Source organism: Plutella xylostella, chromosome 4 (assembly GCF_932276165.1).
Source record: "Plutella xylostella chromosome 4, ilPluXylo3.1, whole genome shotgun sequence".
Taxonomy (NCBI): domain Eukaryota; kingdom Metazoa; phylum Arthropoda; class Insecta; order Lepidoptera; family Plutellidae; genus Plutella; species Plutella xylostella.
Window position 1 is genome coordinate 2,125,508 of NC_063984.1, and position 21,283 is coordinate 2,146,790.

Sequence of the window (21,283 nt, forward strand, 5' to 3'; positions counted from 1 at the left end):
GGATGTCAATAGCCTCGAACCCGTGGATTCTAAATTTGAAAAGCTGACGGACCCCAAACTAACCCTACTGTCACTTTCACTTCGACAACACGGAAAACTGTCAACTGTCAAACGCATTCAAGATGGCGGCTTTAAACTAAGCGCTTTATCCATTGTGCGCATAGTTTAGTAGGGATAACAACACTGAACAATGCCAAGTGTGAACAATGCGAAAAAAACATATAAATTATTTTAAAATAGGAACGGGAAAAACGGATATTTATAGAATTTTAAAGGTCTAGCACTAAGGACATAGAACCAAACGTAAATACATAGATTGTAGCTGTTCATGCTGTTACCTTTATACAATATGGATGAATCATAAATAATGCCTACCTAGTCTACCTACAGGCATTGGCCATTTAACAGATCAAAACATTTTTTTTCTCAAACCACACCGTTATGCTACTGTCAACAGTTTGATTCAGTGTTATAATAGGTAGGTATACTTGGAACAACAAAACTCCATCTGCGGTTCATAATACAAATGCAACTAAAAAAGCTATCGATAAAATTCCTACTCTAGGTGTCACGACAAAAAATCGTGATTGTATAGATAGACGACTTTTTATCTACAGGTAAGTATACAATTGCGGGGCGATTGACCTACAGAAACGCGTGTGCCTCGCGTAGTTGACCAAACTTTGTTGTGGGCATAAACGCTGTAAGAGTAACATAATTCTTTTGTAGGATATTTTATTTGCACAAAAGATGCAGTCGAGTTATTAATACGGAGGTTGAGGGTAGAAATTTATATTTTTTGTACAGTTAACAATCTTTGTTAGTTTGCACAGATTATACAAAACAATTAAAACTCTGTAATTTTAAATAAAAAGTACATACATAGATATTACCTACACCCTTTTGGGTCGGCAACTACTAAGGACACAACCAGGAATTTCCCGGTTAAAAAGATAAGAACAAGAAGAAAGATTAGGCCAGATAAGGAGATCTTGATCTAACCACACTCAACCTATCGTTCAGAAAGTCGAAAGTGCAGGTTTTCACGTTTTGATTGCATCAATTTCACCAAGAATGGTTGTAAAGCGACACATTTTTACAACGTGTAATGTAAGGTTTTAAAGATGATATCGTTTGTGTTTATTTAACTATCATGCGGTAGGTACTTAGTATGATTCTAAATCAAGGACTTTCTGTGTTGTTGTATAAAACATAAATAGTACTTTATATTATTCGAGGTTGTCAAATTTCAGCAGCCATCAAAGTATTTTAGGAATAGTAGCAATAAAATCCGAGTTATAATGTTACGTATGACAAGTTTTACAACCTCTCTACACGCATTTATTTTTTAGGAAAAATTATGGTGGCAATATACCTAAAGTCATTTCGCTACACATCCATCTCAGAAACCCATAAATGTTTATATTATTTGCTTCAAAAAGTATGCGATGCAATAATTTCATCTTTTAATAATCTGTGTAAAAATGGACCATGACAAAATAATATTTTTTAAACTTAAGTAAGCTGACACCCTAAGTTATCCTGGCTACTTTTTATTCCAGTATCCCCGAAAACTTTTAAGATGTCACTAATATTATTATGGCCAAAGTTTGTGAGTGTGTATGTTTTATGTTTCTTATTCATGTCAAAACGGCCGAGCAGATTTTAACGAAATTTTATATGGAGCTAGTTGACAGTGACACCCTGGATTAACACATAGGCTACCTGAAAACTATTTAAGGCGCTTCGCTCGCGGCAATAAACCTAAAAATTATAATGCAACACACTCACCAGCTCTCAACGCATCCATCGGCACGCTCGGGTACGGTATGGAGTAGGGGTACCCCTCCTTCCTCAGGGTCTTGGGTTTCCGTCGCGGCCGGTACTTGTAGTCGGGGTGCTCCTTCATGTGCATGGCTCGCAGCCGCTTCGCCTCATCGATGAAGGGGCGCTTCTCGTCTTCGGTTAGGAGCTTCCATTCCGCGCCTGTGGAGGAGGATGAGGTTAGAATTTAGGCTGTAGATTTTTTTATATAATAGTTTTTATATGTTATTCTTGTAGAATTCTTTAGTGAAATGGACCGTCCATAATCTTTTTAATTAATAATAAAATAAAGTATCTTTATTTCCAGACCAGGTCCAATAAAAAAATGCACATCACAACCTGTAATGGTGGTGTATGTAAAGATAAATAAATAATGGATCTTGTAAATCTGAAATAAATAAATTGAATTGAATAGAATAAATAAATAATATATAAGTAATAAGTTTTTAGTACCAATTGGTGTGTATTATATGTGTTATTGATTGGCAGATTTGACCATCTTTGAGTAACATAAAGTAGTGGATAGAGGGTTGTTGGGGTTGATCTATTCGCAAAACAAAAGAGAAGCAAGAAAGTTATATTAGACCTATGTCCAGTTATTCATCCTTTATCAAAGCCTATATTATAATCTATTTTTCAGTTTGAACTAATGGAAAAACCGACTAGATACATTATACTGTTTAATGTTTTACATTGTATGTAATAATAGCTGCGGCCACGTTTGTTGTCCGATATAAATTGCTACTATTACATTTTTAGGGTTCCGTAGCCAAAATGGCAAAAACGGAACCCTTATAGTTTCGTCATGTCCGTCTGTCCGTCTGTCCGTCTGTCCGTCTGTCACAGCCGATTTACTCGGAAACTATAAGTACTACAGTGATGAAATTTGATGGGAATATGTGTTGTATGAACCGCTACAAAAATATGACACTAAATAGTAAAAAAAAGAATTGGGGGTGGGGCCCCCCATACATGTAACTGAGGGATGAAATTTTTTTTTTCGATGTACATACCCGTGTGGGGTATCAATGGAAAGGTCTTTTAAAATGATATAAAGTTTTCTAAAAAACATTTTTCTTAAAGTGAACGGTTTTTGAGATATCAGCTCTCAAAGTCGTAAAAAGTATGTCCCCCCCCCTCTATTTTTATAACTACGGGGTATAAAATTCTAAAAAAAATAGAGGTGATGCATGCTAATTAACTCTTTCAACGATTTTTGGTTTGATCAAAGTATCTCTTATAGTTTTTGAGATAGGTTGATTTAACTGTAATTTTGCTGCTACGGAACCCTTTGTGCGCGAGCCCGACTCGCACTTGGCCGGTTTTCTTCATAAAACATACATACATCTATTTTCCAACACAACTGGCAATTTATACCACCATACACTTTCTTTATTACTATTGAAAACAAAACAGAAAAGTAATTTGCTCTAACCGTCCTTATTCTGGGAGACAATGCTATTCAATCGATACAATATAATCGAAGCCTCAAACAACCTGCCTCCACTCCGATTCAAGAGACCAACCCTTTGTCTCTGGCCATTTATTGAAGGCTGTATTCATCATAGATACCACGGCGGAGGGGTGCTATCGGCCATTCACGTTACAGACGAGACAATCCCGATTCAGACCCTCGAACACAAAAGAGAAAACAATGTCGCCAACATAGAAAGGGACATTCGGGCCCGAAGGACCGTTTTCTGTCGCGCTCGCACGCACCGCGGCCCCACATGTCTGAGAGAGAGGACGACAACAATGGCGGAAAGCGCCGCCTAATGACGAATTTGCGCTTTTCATTCCGCAACAGAAGTTTTTCCCTCATTATTCTGTCGATACTTTGGAGGGTATTTTCGTCTTTTGTCGCGCACTGACGATAGCGATCGTTGCGTAGTGAGGAATATAATGGATTTGGTGGATCGAGCCGTGTTTTGTTGATGGAAAGTGATGCTTTTTCGTACACGTTTTAATAGGGGAAATGAATAATGTACTGATATGAGATGTATGCATTCCTCCTCGGATTGTATGTACCCTTTTGGTTACCAAAACACTCAAAAACGCACCTACATGCTTAGATGCCCGATCAAGATTTTTAACAAGACAAAGACAAATATATAGTTGAACGGAACAATGCTAATCACCTGTTTTAGTCTCTCATTAATTGCATATATTCATACACCTACAGGCTGTTATTTTCTTGGCACGCCAAGCATTGGATCAAAACAATCGGCTGTTAGGACAATAGCAGTCCAGAACGACAGTTGGCTATTTGCTTCTCTATGTAACTTTTGTTGTTTACAACAATAAACTTGCCTACATAAATTGTAACACTGTCGCAATTACATACTGTCATATTACATTCTAGTGACATTGACGTACAATTGTAAAGAAAAGCGTTGTAATTTAAACAACAGCATATGTCGTGCCATTTAATATTCGTTATTTGTTCTACACAACCATTCCTTGTCTTTTCTTGAACATCATCAATGTACAGGTTGGAAAATTAATGTTGCCTCGTAGGAAAACTACTTACTTTAAATCTTTAAGTTGGTATTATAGAACTAGACTCAATTTACTAAATAGGTCATTTCTTTATTTAAAAAAAAAAAGAAACTGTTTATAATTAAACACAAAAAACGTTACCTCCCACACACTTATAACTTTTTAAACTGCGACCTCTTTTGTCCATTCCATTTCATAATTAGAACACCAATGGCAATCAGGCGCGCACAAAGTCACGTGTCCCGGGGTTGCCACTCAACTGAAATTATTTCCTACAACTCGCTGCAGCTCATTATGGCAACGAACAATACTGGCAACACTGAACAAAGAGTAAATAGCGCGGATGGGGCAATAGGTAGTGAATCATTTGCTTGATGTCGCCAGGGTTTTGTTTTGAAAGTGAAAATTACAGGACGGGTGGTGGCTATTTAAGGCGACTGATTTAATATTTTATATTAAAATACCTATAGATTTGTCATGAAATAAAATAAAGTACTTATAATATTAACTGATATTTTGATAAAATTGGGGAAATTTAGGATTATTTCTGATGTGAAACTTATTGCGTTGGGTAATATATAATTTATGTCTACTTATATAATCTATGCCGAGTCAGCCAAGATTATTAATAATAGAAAACCAAAGTGCGATATTAAGAGCGAAAAAAGCACTCTTGAAATATATCGATTCAAGACACGATACATGCAAACACCCAGATACACGGTTGAACCTCAAACAGCCCTCTTTTTTGCATACGTCATAAAACAGACGCCATTTTCCTACACGCCACTAAGCGCTCCAATCTACATTTTTCAGTAGCACACAACACTTCCTACACAGCGTTACCAAATAAAAAACATCTCTCGAAAAAGACAAAAGAAAAACGGGAGACAAAACAAAACAATAACACATATGACACACACACATACGCACCATTCACCCACACAAAGACATTTCCTCTCCTCTGTTGTATTAAAGCAAGTATTGTGCTCAGAATGGGACGAAAATACTCTTCATTACGCTGAAAGCCTGTATGCGACAATAGCCTGTATACAGAAAGCCCCCCCCTCCACCCCTCGGAGGGAGGGGGTAACAATGAGGCATGGCAAAGAAGGACCACCCTTCCACCCGGAAAATTGAAATGGGAAAGTATTTGGGTCATGATTTTATTAAATGTTAATAGATTTTGTCTCGTTTTCCTTATTAAAAGTGTTAGTTGAATGTCACTTTCAGTTTGATCATCAAAATGACACATATAATACGATGAACATCCGTATGAAAGTACTTACGTAGATAACGTAACAACGTACATATTAGCAGCACAGATTTTTCACCCCCGACAAAAAAGGGGTGTCTGTGTGTAGCTGTCTGTGGTAGCGTAGCCCCAGACAGCTGAACCTATTTTCGATTTGTTTTCTTTGGTTCATAGGTACCTAATGTTACTCCGAGTGTTTTTAGCCATATTTTATCAAAATCGACTTAGCTGTTCAAAAGTTACGCGTCTTTTATAGTGTTAAATATCGGGGGATTTTCACATTCGTTACATAAAGTTATTAAATACGGAATTCCGATTTTAAAAATGCTATACATTAAGAATGTACTCAAGTATACGACAAAACCTGCCATCATCCATTTTCGATGACACTCCAAAACAAAACAATTGCACATCAAACGTTTTCGCCCCTTAACGACAAGCAAACGACCATCGCACACGCACAGACAGACAATACAGGAATGCTGCACAAAGACGTCCCATATTCCTTGAAAGCCTTACAGAGGTATGTGGGGTATTGTTACTTTGAATGTACCCGTTTGACTATGGTATGTAGGTGTGTATGTTTGTCATTTTTAACTAGTTTAAGCCTTTGATATCCAGTACAGGAGCAGTCACGCGTAAATTCTTACCGGATGTCAACCAAGCTTACCGGATTACGCGAAGTGCCAAACTGACCCCTGCTCACGTACAAATGCTGACTGGACATGGGGGGATGGGAGAGTATTTGTACAGATTTAAACTCAAAGAAAGCCCAGAATGTGAATGCGACCCCAACATCATTGAATCGGTCTGGCATATAATTCTCGACTGCCCCCGTTTCCTTGCTGCAAGACAAGATCTGGAGACATTGATAGACAGGAATTTGGTGGAGTCAGAATTAAAAGATATTCTGGCAGACACCAAGCATAGACCTCATTTTCTATCATATTCAGATCGTGTCTTCAGAGTAGCAGCCAGGAGAAACAGCACCATACCCCGCCCCGACCCGCAATCAATACCAGTATTTCAAGCCTCAGTCACAACCATCACAGCACCACCACAAGCAACTCCTAAAGAAACAGCAACACATTAGCTGTTGGATTGTGGAGAAAAAGGAGAAGCTAGACTAAGACTCCGAAGCGTGGCTCTGTTCATGGACGGAAGCAGTGAAAGACTCGGCATCAGCTTCTGTATCTCAGGGGCGCGAAAGAGCGTGGCCATATCACCCGGCCTAGCCTCTCTCCTAAATGGGAGCACATCGAAGGCTACCATGAAGCGTAAAGCCTACGACGCATTGCCAGTAACCCTAGTGGGAAATCAGCCCTGCAGACTAGTGCGATGGCGTAACAAGACCATCGCACTATTCGAGTGGGCCGACGACACCCCGTTCGTTCAGGCATGCTCATGGCTCAGTAAGCTTGGAGAGATAGCGCTAGACAGTAACGTCCCCAGGATAATAAGCGTAGACGCAATGGTGATCGAGTATAGGAAAGGCGAAATCGTTGACCAGCTGGGTTGCCTAAAAGCCTCAAAACATCATGAAATAGTGGTGTACGAGGACAGAGGCGAAGATCTAAGCTTTCTCAAAGGTCATATACTTGCGAGGGGCATTGACAACTGCCACCAACAAGCCGAATACTTGGTCACCGGATCTGAACGCCTACAGGAGAGGATGACCGCTGGGGCTGTCGCCGCTTCAGAACAACGGAACATGGAAAGGAGGATGCACAATTTAACATCGCAAGGGCGTGTCCAAGGGTTCCTCCAGGCTTTTAAAGCAGCTGCCTCAAGCCTTATAGGAAAACCACAGAGGACACCCGAGAGGCGCCAAATCTCCAGAGAACCTAAAACTGGAATAAGGCTTGCCCAGAGGAAAATTACTCGAGCGGATATGGGCCAGGTGGTCCCACCGAAGCTGAAAACAGCTACCACCTCAAACGACCATCTAGAGAATGCCGCCATCGAATTTATGGCAATTACAACCGCCACAAAGCAGGTAAATCTCTTGTCCTGCAAAACGATCATGCAGACCTACAGGCAAGAGAACGAAAGCCGGCTAAAAGTTTTACTCGAGGAGGCCGAAGCCTGCATATACGATAACAGTAGTTGCCAAGTCCTCAGGGGCAAAATGACTGGAGCGTATATGGCGGCTTATAGCGAGGAATGCGGATTCGTGCCCTGGGAACGCAACATCCCGAAACTCACTCTCCCACACAACAACCAAATGGTGGTCGTAGCTCAGTGTACCAGGATTATGCTAGAGGACAAAATCCTAGCAAAAGCGGAAACCATTAACGCTACCTGGAATAGCTGGACGATGCCCACCATCGCTTGGGTGAACGGGGTACCTGGATGTGGGAAGACAACCTGGGTGGTAAATAACTTCGATGTGAGCAAAGACACCATTATCACCACGACAACTGAGGCGGCCGTCGATATACGAAACAGGCTAGCGCATAGGATCGGGGACATGGTTAGAACTAGGGTACGTACGATGGCATCAGTCCTAGTAAACGGCTTTAGAGAACATGTCGGATGCCAACGCCTGATAATTGACGAGGCCCTGATGAACCATTTCGGGGCAATCGTAATTGCCGCCCGCCTGTCCCGTGCCAGTGATATTGCTCTAATCGGAGACATCAACCAGCTACCGTACATAGACAGAGAGAACCTATTCGAACTAAGGTACAGTCGCCCAACACTGGTAGCAAACATCACCCAGGAGCTGTTGTGCTCATACAGAAACCCCATGGATGTTGCATACGCCCTAAGAGAAGTATACTCAGGCATATACGCAGCCACAGCGCGTATCCAATCTCTGCAGCTGAAAAGGTTTACAGACGCAGCAATTCCAAAATCCCAAACCAACACTCTATTCCTGACGCATACACAGGAAGAAAAAGAGACCCTGACCAGCCAAGGGTTTGGAGAAGGAACGGGATCACGCGTCTTAACCATACACGAAGCACAGGGATTGACGTACGAATCCGTCATTATCATAAAAACAAAAGATAAAATAAAGTTGCACGATAGCATACCTCACGCAGTAGTGGCGCTGTCGAGGCACACCTCCGCCTGCACCTACTATGCGGATGACACCGAGGACGCTATCGGCAACCTCGCTAAAACGGCAATAACAGCACCGAAGAAACGGATCCTCGAGTACAACCTAAAGATGGCAATAAAAAATCGGGACAAAGAGGTCGTTGCCCAGCAATCAAGGCTTTTGGCAACGCAAAATGGAGCGGAATAGGAGAATTTTGATTTTAATTTTATATTGACGGCCAAACAGTATTGCATGTATTTTATAGTTTTGTTATGTATAGTATATAGCATGTATTATATAGTTTTGATATGTAGGTATTGTATAGTATATCATGAATTAATATTATCTGTATAAGAACTAACCAATAAAATTAAGATAGTTTTAAGAACACTGTCACACATTAACACCAGGCAAAACAACAGCGATGACAAAAGGAGTGTGTGGCCACTGACAGGCGTCTGTTAAGTTCTCTGAAGACAGCTGACACTGGCCCTACCCTTCAAATGTTTGTTGCCATTATAATTGTAAGTGTGACTGTGTGAAACAAAGAAAAAAAAAAAAAAAAAAAACAAGAAATGCACAACTGGGGGTTTTTAGTCGGTTAAAGGCCGACACTACCTGGGTCCCCTTCCCAGGTGTCTGTGTAGATTTTCCTCCAGGAGTGCAAAAAAAAAAAAAAATTATTAATAATATATAGGTATATATATATATATATATATATATATATATATAAAAAATAAAATATATATATTATAAGCTTCCACATTGAGTAGTGAGTAGTTAAAAGATGAAGATAAAAAACAACCAAACTCTCACAATATATTGATCTCTCAAAAAGGCACGGACATAAAGTCTGTGGAGTGATAATAAAATCTTTTAAAAAAAAAAAAAAAAAAAGCCTTTGATATCGATCTTGTTATCTTGCTGCTGAATTGTAACTTTATAAGCTAAAAGCTATGTCGGAGGTGCGTTTAAAATCGAAAAAATATTCTACATGGTAATTATATTGATTCGTATTATAAGTCTTTTAAGAATGGCTGAAAATATTATGTATGCCGAAAACATATTGTAGTTTCAAATACTTACTTATCAAATAGCGACAAACATATCAAAATTTTATTGTAGGTTTTTTTTAGTGATCAAAATAATTTAAGTGTATTTTTGAGAAATACATACTTAAAATACAATACCTATATTTTAAAATAGTCTATGCTAGATTCCGTCCTATATTATGTATATTTACCAAACCTCTCCACATACCTAAGCGCAGGGGCTGCTTATCTCTAGCATGCAGGCTTTGTCCCCCTCCCACCCCCACCTAAACCGATGGTGGGAGGGAAACAAAAATACTTCTGTTTTCTTACTTTGTTGCAACGATAGAACAAGTCATAAAGGGGGTCGATTTCGGCCGGAGTTTTTGTAATTAGTTGTTTTACTTTCGTTTCATGGTGGTCGGTAATAGTAGTGTGTCACTCGTGGTTAGGTTAAATTACAGTTCATGCTCTGTTTAGTTTGACGGACAGTGGTTCAGGGTAAATGTACGAGTGATGGTTAGTTTTGATAAACGAGTGTCTTTGCTATAGAACGTAGGGGAGGATTTCATAATAATAATAACAAAAGTGTCTCGTATAAAGATTCGTGCTTAAAATGAAATTGTCACAAGTCAATCCTACTATCTTGACTACTAGTATTTTACCTGTCAATTTAAAAGTTATACAGCATTTCTTATAAGCGAGTAGTAAATAACAGTAAGATTGCAATTAAACGAATAGAAACAGCTCGTATTGATACATTTTTAACGGTAAACTCCGTGTATTAAACAGTTGCGAAGTGAACACGCCACAATAATACACTCAGTATTATACCCGACTCATAAAGGAGAAATACAAAAGTCACTCTCGAAGAATTTACCACACTATAGACTAATTTTAATAGAACCCGAACACACAAAGCCTATTTCATTAGAATCGAAACGCTTTCAACTTTTCTTCGTCGACAAAAAGCGTTAATTTTCATCGGGAAAAAACAGTCTTTGAGCCGCAACGTAGGGGTCTATTCTGGCATTCGTTGCGGTCCTACTATTGGGCATACCTTCATGGTTGGCCGGCCCATAGCCAATAGACAGGGAATATTGTAGCCACGGCTCGCGGCTTAATTACTACATCTGTCGAAAAAAACCGACCGGGAGCTGCGAGGTTGAAACAAAAAAGATGCATGAAAAAAACAAGAAAACAAAAAAGGCAGGAATCAAAAGAGGCATTCGGAGGGCTCCGTTTGGACACGTTTGGGTTTTAAAGATATTTTGTTGTTGGATACACTGTTAGGTGCTGTTTGCATAATGTATCTAATGGCCGTAGGTTTAGCTTTAGTGCATAACTTTTATAGATTTAAAAAAAATTATTTCCAGTACAGCAAAAATACAAAACTCCTATGAAAATAACATGGATATCTAACCAACCTACCTATCTTTGGACATAAACTTTGAAACGTTTAGATACGATAACCGTGGACCCCCAAAATATAAATAACGTGACACACAAGACAGAGCGGGGAAAATCGTAGTAAATTAACACCGGATCGTAATCGACATATTATATTGCATTATGTAACAATGCACCAACGCAATATGGCCGCCATATACTGTGACTAAACCGACTTAATCATACGAAATGACTTTGAATATTAAAATGGGAGCAAATAGACAACAGATGCAGTGTCGTTGTTTAATATTTTTTTTTATTAATATTGATTGGTTGCGGTCGAAACAAAGTAATTAGGATAAAAAACTAGAACGCATACTAACAATTTTTCTTATTTAAGTATTTAGTAACATTATGGCTGTGTCTTGCAAAACCAATATATTTTTGGATTAACTGCGAGTCTACCATATTAGCTAAGTTAGGTAAGTATTTCATATCAAGATGAGGGTTAGCGATATTAAGAACAATTAAACCAAAATTTTAGAATTATTTTCTTCAATTTTTTCCTCGCATTAACAAACCGAAGTAGCGGTTTGGACGAGGGCCGCGTGCGCAGGGCGACTCGCCGCATGACGCCGCTACCAAATTAATCACAGTACCTTCCCGTAATTACAAAACAAAACCTTTGTCTTTCCACCACATTCTGCCCACAGACTCCAAGAAAAGAATAAAAAAAACCAACATGGCCGCCATTCTGGTGGTGACGGCGAACGGAAACGCCATTTTCTATTTTCCTTTTTTTTCTATGTCAATAATGTTACCCGCTTCTTTTTTGCGAATCGCCCGGCGAAGGTAGGGCTACAACGCTTCGCTTACGTAAAAGTGGACCGCTTTTGTCCTGTGCAAATACTGAGTATGTTTTATTCATGCAAGTGTGTCTTTTGAATACCGGCGCGCGCGTGTTCGTGTGGGTAAATGGGATATTTGTTTGTGCATGTACAGACATTTGTTACGGTTACCGAGAGCTGACAAATGACGTTTTGCCGTGAAATCTGTTGACGCTCGCTTTATTAAGTGTGGGCTATCTGTATCGTTCTATATTCTATGATTTTGTGTCGGCTTTTGTCATTTTCTCTCTATGTGTGCCTGTTACACATTACGGTTTTACAGGATTACAATAAAATATGCTTCACATTGTTTTTCACGACGCTAATTGCCGGTGGATATTCGTGTTCGTTTTCGCTAATAAATGAAACCCAAATTACGTGTAATGATGCAATAATACCGCTGGTTAACGCTGATGAAATAATCAAATTAGAGCACATGTTTGTGCCGCCCACCGGCCCACTTATCGATTTTGGGGTGCTATTATCAAAACTACACGGGAGATGCGCACAGTAGAATCGCTTAGCCGACTACAATAGTGCACGACAACACCTTGAAGGGTGTTTGGCGAAAACAATTGTTCCCGTTCTGTTGTACGCAGGTTTAATTAATATTAACAGAGGAGCAGACAATGTTGGAGCAACACCCCTGGCAGGAGTGTAATGAAGGGCAGGGGGGTCACTCTATATGACGAAATTCCCAGATTCGAAGCGCTGCTGCGCGAGACACGGCTCAATCTCGTTGTATTAAACGTGCCGCTCGCCACATTTCGTTCGTTAGTTTTTCGTCAGTATAGAGTAACCCCAGGACAGGTTGCAGCGGCTGACAAACAGATGAACAAAACGGTAGCCGCGGCGCAGCGTGTGGGCGAGACCCTTTTGGAAACTTGCTGTGGAATTGGAATGCGTTTTTCAAAACTATCGTGCATACATACATATGCGGTTTTGTTTTAGTGCAGGAAAATGTGTACCTAAGTAGTTAAGAAGTTTGATGAAGTCAATGTTTAATAAATCAATACTTAATTAAGTATTTGAGACTATAAGGGCGTCTTGCACAACGAAGTTAAATAAAATTAAATAGTTTGCCTCTTGCTCCGACATTATACTGTCAGAGCAAGAGGTCATAGATTTAATTTTGATTAATTTTGTTGTGCAAGACACCCTTAATCAAAAGACAGATTTAATAATTATTTAAATTACCTACTGTTAAAATTTTTATTTAATGGACTTAAATTATTGGCGCCGTCAGCATCGCTACCATTAAACAATCAATATTCTAGACAAAAACAATATCCCAAACGAATAAAATCAAACTTCGCCTATCATACACTCGCGAGCAATAAAATAGTTCCAGTGACATATGGAACCTCAATGGCAGGTGGAACTATTACTCGTGCGTATTATTAGAAATAAAACTTTAATTCCGTCCAACAGAGACCTGTCAAATCCAAAATGCCAATTCAATTCGAATAAAACAATGCGGATACAAAACGAACGCTCCACGAATAGGGCCCGAACTATTGTATTATCGGTCGTCTTTTGTCTCTGTCGATCAATAGGCATTATTTTGCCGCGTCCCGACAGTTCGATTGGAGCGTAAATAGTGTGTTTTGTTCCCGGCGATTGATTAGTGCCAATGTATGAATGCGCCATTCAACCTGCTGCAGATGCGTATGGGATCAGTTACCTTGCGTCACCCTGTATAGTGTGGGCGGCAAACAATGCAAGCATTTTTGGGTTTAATAATGGAGGGATGACCTGCCTAAATCAGGTCTTCGTATGTTGCGGTTGTACGCAAGTAATTTTGGTACGTGGTATACCTACTTATTTATTTATTGTGAACGACCCTTGTCATGAAACTCATAGATATTACGAATAAGCATATTTTACAATCGTTCCATTTCCCCAGTATAATTTAAAAAGAGACTTTCATAATTAAGCAACATCAAAATTGTAAGATTGAAGGTTTCTTTTATTAAGTTCTTGGTGCTAGTGCTGAAACACGTAAGTACTCCTATTTCCTATTTCTCTGTTTACAAATGTAATCATTTCAAACAATTCAACCCTCAATATGAAAAATGTTCATGACCAAACATATAACATAATTATGTAATCTAATCTGCGCAATTTGGATAAATAGATAGCATTTTCTTGTACCCTCTTTGGATATAATGGACCTTTTTACTAGATTCCTGCGCGTCATTATTTAGGTTGGCTGTTTGAAAATTCTTTTAGTATTAAGCCCATCTTCTGCTATATTTATGCAATGAAAAGATAACCAAATAAACGTTGTATGAAACAACAAACCACCATCTCACTCACCAAGCCGCTTCGAGATCTCCGAGTTATGCATCTTCGGGTTGTCCTGCGCGATCTTGCGTCGCTGCAGCCGGGACCACACCATGAACGCATTCATTGGCCTCTTAATATGTTCCTCTGGAGACTTCTTCTGCTGCTGCCCCATGGAGGGGACCATGGAGGTGATGCCCATGGACATGGGGCCCATGGGGAAATGCCCCATGGAGGCGCCGCCGAAGCTCGTCCGGTCGCACATGGCGCCAGCGGCACTAGAACAAGGGGATGGTTAGTGTTATTGTGGTGTTTTTATACAGGATGTTGCAAAAAGGGTATACTAAGCCGAAACCTACGTGTGCACTGTGTAACATGTTATATCTAAGCCCGGAAATGAAATCAGAATGTTAAAGGTTCTGTGTTCACTATCTTCTTAAGCTAAGGGTCCACCTATCAGTATCGTACGTAGACCAAATGGATTTTCATAAATGTATGCTGAAACGGCGTCGGCAGTACCGTTGAAGTGGATGCAGTTGTGAGAATTTTTGTACAAATTGCGATTTTTCCGTTGTATACGATGACGAAAGGAACAAGACCTTACTTTAAACCTTACGTTCTTATGTGGTAAATTGACAGTCTACATTAAACCTTTAATGCCATCATCGTGCACACCTAGTGAGAGTGAAGAGTTAACACTTGACAGATAATTAATATAGTTTTCTAATTACTTATACGTAGCCATCAGAAAAATATCGCATTATACCTACTGTTGCTGCCTGCACTGACAACACACCTCAGTCGTTTTATTCCACCTACTAAAGATACACTTTTAAAATGTAATATAACACCCCAATGTATTGAGTCGTCCCCAGTTTTAAGCTAAAGCTATAGTAAGTATTGACACCTTAATTTCATACCCTATGACGGTTACCTTTAGGTTCCAAATCGTATGAATTGATCGCTTTCTAAGTGGGAATTTTATAGCACCCTCTTGAGCACCACGTGTATGCAATAACGAGTGTTACTTTTTAATATATCAGGGACAAATTACTTAACTCATAACAGTGGAAAATATTAATCTTCCTTTCGGAGGGAAACTTTTAATAGGTAGCTGACGGAATATTAAATTCATGATTCGAATAAGAGTACCTAATAAAGTTATTGAATACTTTAATAAGGACTTTCCAGATAACTCAATAGCTAGTATAGGTATTATTTAGATATTATTATGCTAACTGAAATAAGAGGTTAATAAGTCATAATTAATAACTTATTAAACATAACCTTCAAAACATTGTAATAAAACTGCAACCGCAGCGAAGAAAGCCAAATGAGTCAAACCAACTGTAAAATTAAATTTAAGCAGAAACCACAAACCCTCGACTAGGGGTTAAATAAAACCATTTATAATCCACGCGACTGAGTCGATCACATTAACAAATATATTCCATAAAACATATGCACAGTAATTGTCATTGGGGGAGGGTCTTAGTGTGTGTAAACACACAAAACGCTTGCATGTGTGCGTGAGTGTTCAACCATTCTTCGCGCATGCAGACTTTACATTAGTGTGCGTGCGTAGGGTGAATATAATTAAATTCAAATCACGGATTTACTAAAACTTACTTAAGGAAACTTCCCGTTCGTAAAACTATTTTATTTTCTAGGAAGAATGTTTTGGGACGGAATGTGTTTGTCCTCGAAATATGTCAATATTTGTCGTGGCTGCTACCGGGACCTGTCTGTTCTATTTACACGGAACCCCAAAAGGTAAGGCATGTATTATACTTTTTACCTTCGGAAATTAAGTATACGTTGGCATCTTTACTCTGAGCCTAAAGTTGTTTTTTTAAACACCAATTCGGTACATAGGTAAAACCTGAATAAAAAACAGTAATCTAAGTCTATGTAGATAAATTATGGAACAAGAAAATATTAACTTAGGTATTGAAAGGAAATTTTACTGTAATTGGCCTTAACACGTCATGTATGCTAATATAACAGCAATTGTTCAAATATTTCAACAGATAAATTATTGAATTAAATTATTTGTTTTTATTCATTGTTTAAGAATTTCAAGCCATTGACTTGCGTCATCGAAACTTTATAGGTATTCGTATGTTATGAAACTCACAAAATGAATATTTATTTTGCATGGCACATTTGAATGAAAACTAATTATTACAATTGGACCAGTACAAAAAGCCATAAAGTACAAAAGATTACGAATTAATTAGCTATCAAATTTTATGCTCGTTAAATTAATATTTTCATTGAAGTATGACCTTTAAATATTATGTAGCTATAGAAAAGATAACACTTATAAAACTCCGCACACTGTGGTACAAAAAGTACAATACAGCCATTTCAGTGAGTGACTGGCCAATCTATGAACCACGGTGACAAGCCCTAGTCCAGAAGTAGTGTTTCACTGAAACGCTAAGATGACGAGCGCCGCAGCATTTTTTATCATCTTTCTGTCAGTTTTACACCTAGAACAGCAAATTCACACATTGAATGCCGACTACGCAATATTTCGTAGGTACGTACCATTAGTAATCAAAGGGTTAAGAAGAATTTTGTTTGAATACAATGCTGGAATTAGCTTGCCGTTGAGTACCGACAACTTAAAGCCATGCTTAAGTAGATTTACTTAACTGAGAAACTGGACCTCACTCTTACCTACTTACTTAACTATCCTACTTCCTACTAATATTATAAAGGCGAAAGTTTGCGAGTATGTGTGTGTGTACATATATGTTTGTAACTTCTTCACGTCAAAGCGGCTGAACCGATCTTGATGAAATTTATTATAGAGTTAGCTGACACCCTGGATTAACATATAGGCTACTTATTATCGAGAAATTCTCACGATACAACTTTTTAAGATGAAGCGAAGCTCACAGAAACAGCTAGTATAATAATATATGTCACTTGTTAGCATTTTACAGGCCTATGTTATGATAAACGATTTCTATTATCTCGTTTCCCTTTGAATTCCAGTTAGAATACCGAAGACAAACGTTTTCGCCGCCGCATTAGTAAATGTTGCCGTCTTCATCTTTGTTTAACCAATTCACGGTGCTATGAGATCATGGCATAAGAAATTTCACGGCTGCTACCGAAAATCACTACACACTTACTACTATTGTTAACCAAAGTTATAAAGCTGCTATAATGACAAAAATAGGCTTGAAATTTTCATGAGCTAAACCGTTTTTTATTTTATATCGTACGCATTTCAACAGTTTCATCCAAATTGGTGTTTAATTATGTATGTATATTGTATACTCTCAAATAAACAGGATGCACTATGATACTGAATTTATTTTATAAACACAGATTAAAATTTCTACCTCAATTATTATAAACATTAAAATTTAAACACGGATGTAAATTAAAACAAGATATTTATGTAGTCAGATATGCCTTTTCGGTGCCTAAATATTTTTACTATTGACCTACCATTACTAATACCTAATTAAAAAACACTAATAAATACTTAAGTTACTGCGTTGAATTCTTTTGTATGGGACATAATTTCGTTGTAATTTCCGAATTATTATTATATTTGCTTTGTGTTTCTTTTTGAAAATAACCACTCTGCTTTAAAATTAAAGCTCCTCTTTCTCATAAATATCTAAATATATCTACTAATTAGGCGTTTTAGTACTGAAATTATTACTTACTACGCTATTAGTACCAATTACATCCGGTAGATGGCAGTATTAAACACTTAGGCCAAATAACCCTAAAGTTTATAATCCAGCGGCCATTTACAAAGGGGTATTTTTATTATAACAAAGATTGCATACAAAAGTAAAAAAGGCTTTACAACGCACGTTGTAAATGTGCAGCGATTGTGCCTTCATTAGAAGTAAAATAATTATTGGGAGATTGCCAATTTGACCAATTTTTTCGAGTCTTGCTGATTTTTTAGGGTTCCGTAGCCAAAATGGCAAAAACGGAACCCTTATAGTTTCGTCATGTCCGTCTGTCCGTCTGTCCGTCTGTCCGTCTGTCCGTCTGTCACAGCCGATTTACTCGGAAACTATAAGTACTACAGTGATGAAATTTGATGGGAATATGTGTTGTATGAACCGCTACAAAAATATGACACTAAATAGTAAAAAAAAGAATTGGGGGTGGGGCCCCCCATACATGTAACTGAGGGATGAATTTTTTTTTTTCGATGTACATACCCGTGTGGGGTATCAATGGAAAGGTCTTTTAAAATGATATAAAGTTTTCTAAAAAACATTTTTCTTAAAGTGAACGGTTTTTGAGATATCAGCTCTCAAAGTCGTAAAAAGTATGTCCCCCCCCCTCTAGTTTTATAACTACGGGGTATAAAATTCTAAAAAAAATAGAGGTGATGCATGCTAATTAACTCTTTCAACGATTTTTGGTTTGATCAAAGTATCTCTTATAGTTTTTGAGATAGGTTGATTTAACTGTAATTTTGGTTAAGTTATTGTGCTTACTACGGAACCCTTTGTGCGCGAGCCCGACTCGCACTTGGCCGGTTTTTATTCTTGATTTGGAATCTACTAATTGTTCAGATGACCTCAATATGTGATGCCCAAGGTGACATATTGATTAAGTGTTATATACAGGGAGGACTTTTATGCATGTGATTGCCGTCGGCAGGTCTTTGTACAATATACGAGCTTGTACCTATATCATGTCATGTCTCAGTCTTCTGGTTGATTCCGCTATTTAATTGTGTGACTAAAACTAAAATAGAATAAAAATGTATCAATATTTTAGATATTTTACAATTTTGATATTTTAAAATTAGTTATTACTAGCTATACCCGCGAGCTTCGCTTCGCCTTAAAAAGTTTTCCCGTGGGAATTCCGAGATAAAAAGTAGCCTATGTTCTTTCTCAGGGTCTAGTTCATATGTATACCAAATTTCATACAAATCTGTTCAGTAGTTTTGGCGTGAAAGAGTAACAGACAGACAGACAGACACAGTTACTTTCGCAATTGTAATATTAAATATTATTATAGTGATATTATTTATTATTATTTTCTGTAAATATGTATCTCATAAGACTCTATGTTGGAAAAATATATTTATGTATTTATACTCTCATAAGACCGTTTCCAATTTGAAATGATTATAATTTTCTAAAATGATTGTATTGTGAATACCTATTTTGAATTACCGTTTAACCAGTAAACGATAATTTTATCTGTTCTTATTAACCAAAATAGTTTTTTTTACATCAAACTATTTTTTTTTCAATCAATCAGTTAATCAATTGTTTTTTTTTCTTTTTTAATGTCTCCATAAATAAATATTTTGAAAATATCTTTATTCTATCGAATCTCGAATCCAGTCCATGGGTCCCAGAAATTCTAGTGAAGTATATTCTTTTTATTAAGTAATTTTTCAACAAGTGCCTTATTTACAAGTACCTAAATGCGTCTTGCCGATACCTAAATTTTATCTTCATTTCAACAACCCTGAACCTACCTGTCGCTGTAAAGATGCTCTGGCTTGTGTGACCTACGATAAGTAAGAGACACTCTGTTTTCCCCACGGTTATTAATATATATTTCCCATTCTTTAGGTAGGTAACGTTGCTTCAAAGTACAAAACAAAAAGTTTAAATCCAACTTTAAAGCAGAAAACTTGTAGTAAACTTACTGGAAACCGTTTCGGTGCGACGGGTTCCATTGTTTTCCGAGCTGCCCAATAAATGTCACGTTTACAGCTAAGACAATACAGTTGGAAATTAAATAACAACACAGAACCAAGAATACCATAAAAATTAATTGGTTACAGGTTCAACGACTCTCATAGACTAGTTACCTTTATCCACTTTAAAACTGCATGATTATGTCATTTCAATTAAATTATCTTATCATATTAGTGTAAGATGTCGATGTTTACCTCATGAAGTGACCGCTGGCCCGTTGGTGCAAATCCAGCTCCAGTTTGCAGCCTTCAATCAGCCTTTCCGAAACAACCGACCGTACCGCACAAAACACGAAAATAACCACAAATTATTCGCTTCAATCAAAATTTATTTGTACAATTATATTATTGCATCATTGTTTTATTGTCAACCAATCGATTTAACCCAATAATGGGATGAAATCACGTGTTGCGAATCTGCTAGCGGTCTCCGTGCGTCCACCGCTCTCGACAAAGGCAACAATCGACTATCGTGCCCGCTGCGGCGACGAGTCACCCAACAAATCGAGTGATAACCCCAAGCGCCTCGGCCAATCAGCGCGCGACAAAACGCCCACGACGGCGCGCCGCGCGACGCCATTGGCCAAGCAACTGCCATTACCTTATGGATGGCGTTACGCGAAGTAAGACCAACTATTTAAAAATCGAAATAAGAATTTAAACGCTTCCCAGTTGACGCACAATGTAATTTGGTAGCGCGGGCGGTGGCGGATGCTCCCTTTTGGATGAGTTGTTGCTTCTGTCTTGTTGTTTGTCTATGAGGGAATAAAAAAGTGATTTCGTTGGCGAGTTGTCTGATTGTTTCTGTATGGATAATAAATGGGCTACTTAGCATTGGTTGTTTGCTGCAATAACTCGATTGGTAAACAGTGGCTTTTCATTATCGTGATTAGTAGCGAAGGATCCTATTATTGTTAGTTTTCCCCGATGGGTAGATAATCAATGTTTTCGCTTTACTGTAGTAGGTAATGATAAATAAAGGAAACCAAAGGGTTTCTGTGTTTATTGATGTTATTGAAAGATTGACTAATCTTATGTCGCTTTTAATTCGTAGGACTTAAGGCTGAATTTTCACTGTACCAACCTAGCATGCAACCTGTACATAGGTATTATCGATAATTTTGTCAAAATTACAAATGATAGCGGCCTAACTGCTATCATGTAATGCACCTATTAGGTAAAAGCTCAAAATAAAGCTTTTGTAACTGAATTACTTTGAACTTACCTACATACCTACCAAAGAGCAAAGTAAAAGGTACGTAGGTACTTATCTACCTACCTTTATTATGCAGGATAGATAATAATTGACTACTATGTTAAAGTATACTTGGATATAAAACTTAAGTATCTATG

At 38.0% G+C, this 21,283-nt stretch overlaps 1 protein-coding gene across 1 annotated transcript in view; it reads right to left on the reverse strand.

Moving 5' to 3' along the window:
* The window catches only part of LOC105394033 (transcription factor Sox-21-B), a 33,648-nt gene extending 13,242 nt beyond the window's left edge, over positions 1-20,406 (reverse strand). The window contains exons 1-3 of the mRNA XM_011565871.3: positions 20,126-20,406; positions 14,251-14,495; positions 1,792-1,986 (exon numbers count right to left, since the gene is read on the reverse strand). Coding sequence (XP_011564173.2) covers positions 1,792-1,986; positions 14,251-14,495; positions 20,126-20,130 — 445 coding nt within the window. The 5' untranslated portion in view covers positions 20,131-20,406. The remainder of the gene's footprint in view (positions 1-1,791; positions 1,987-14,250; positions 14,496-20,125) is intronic.
* Between the last annotated feature and the right edge of the window lie 877 nt (positions 20,407-21,283).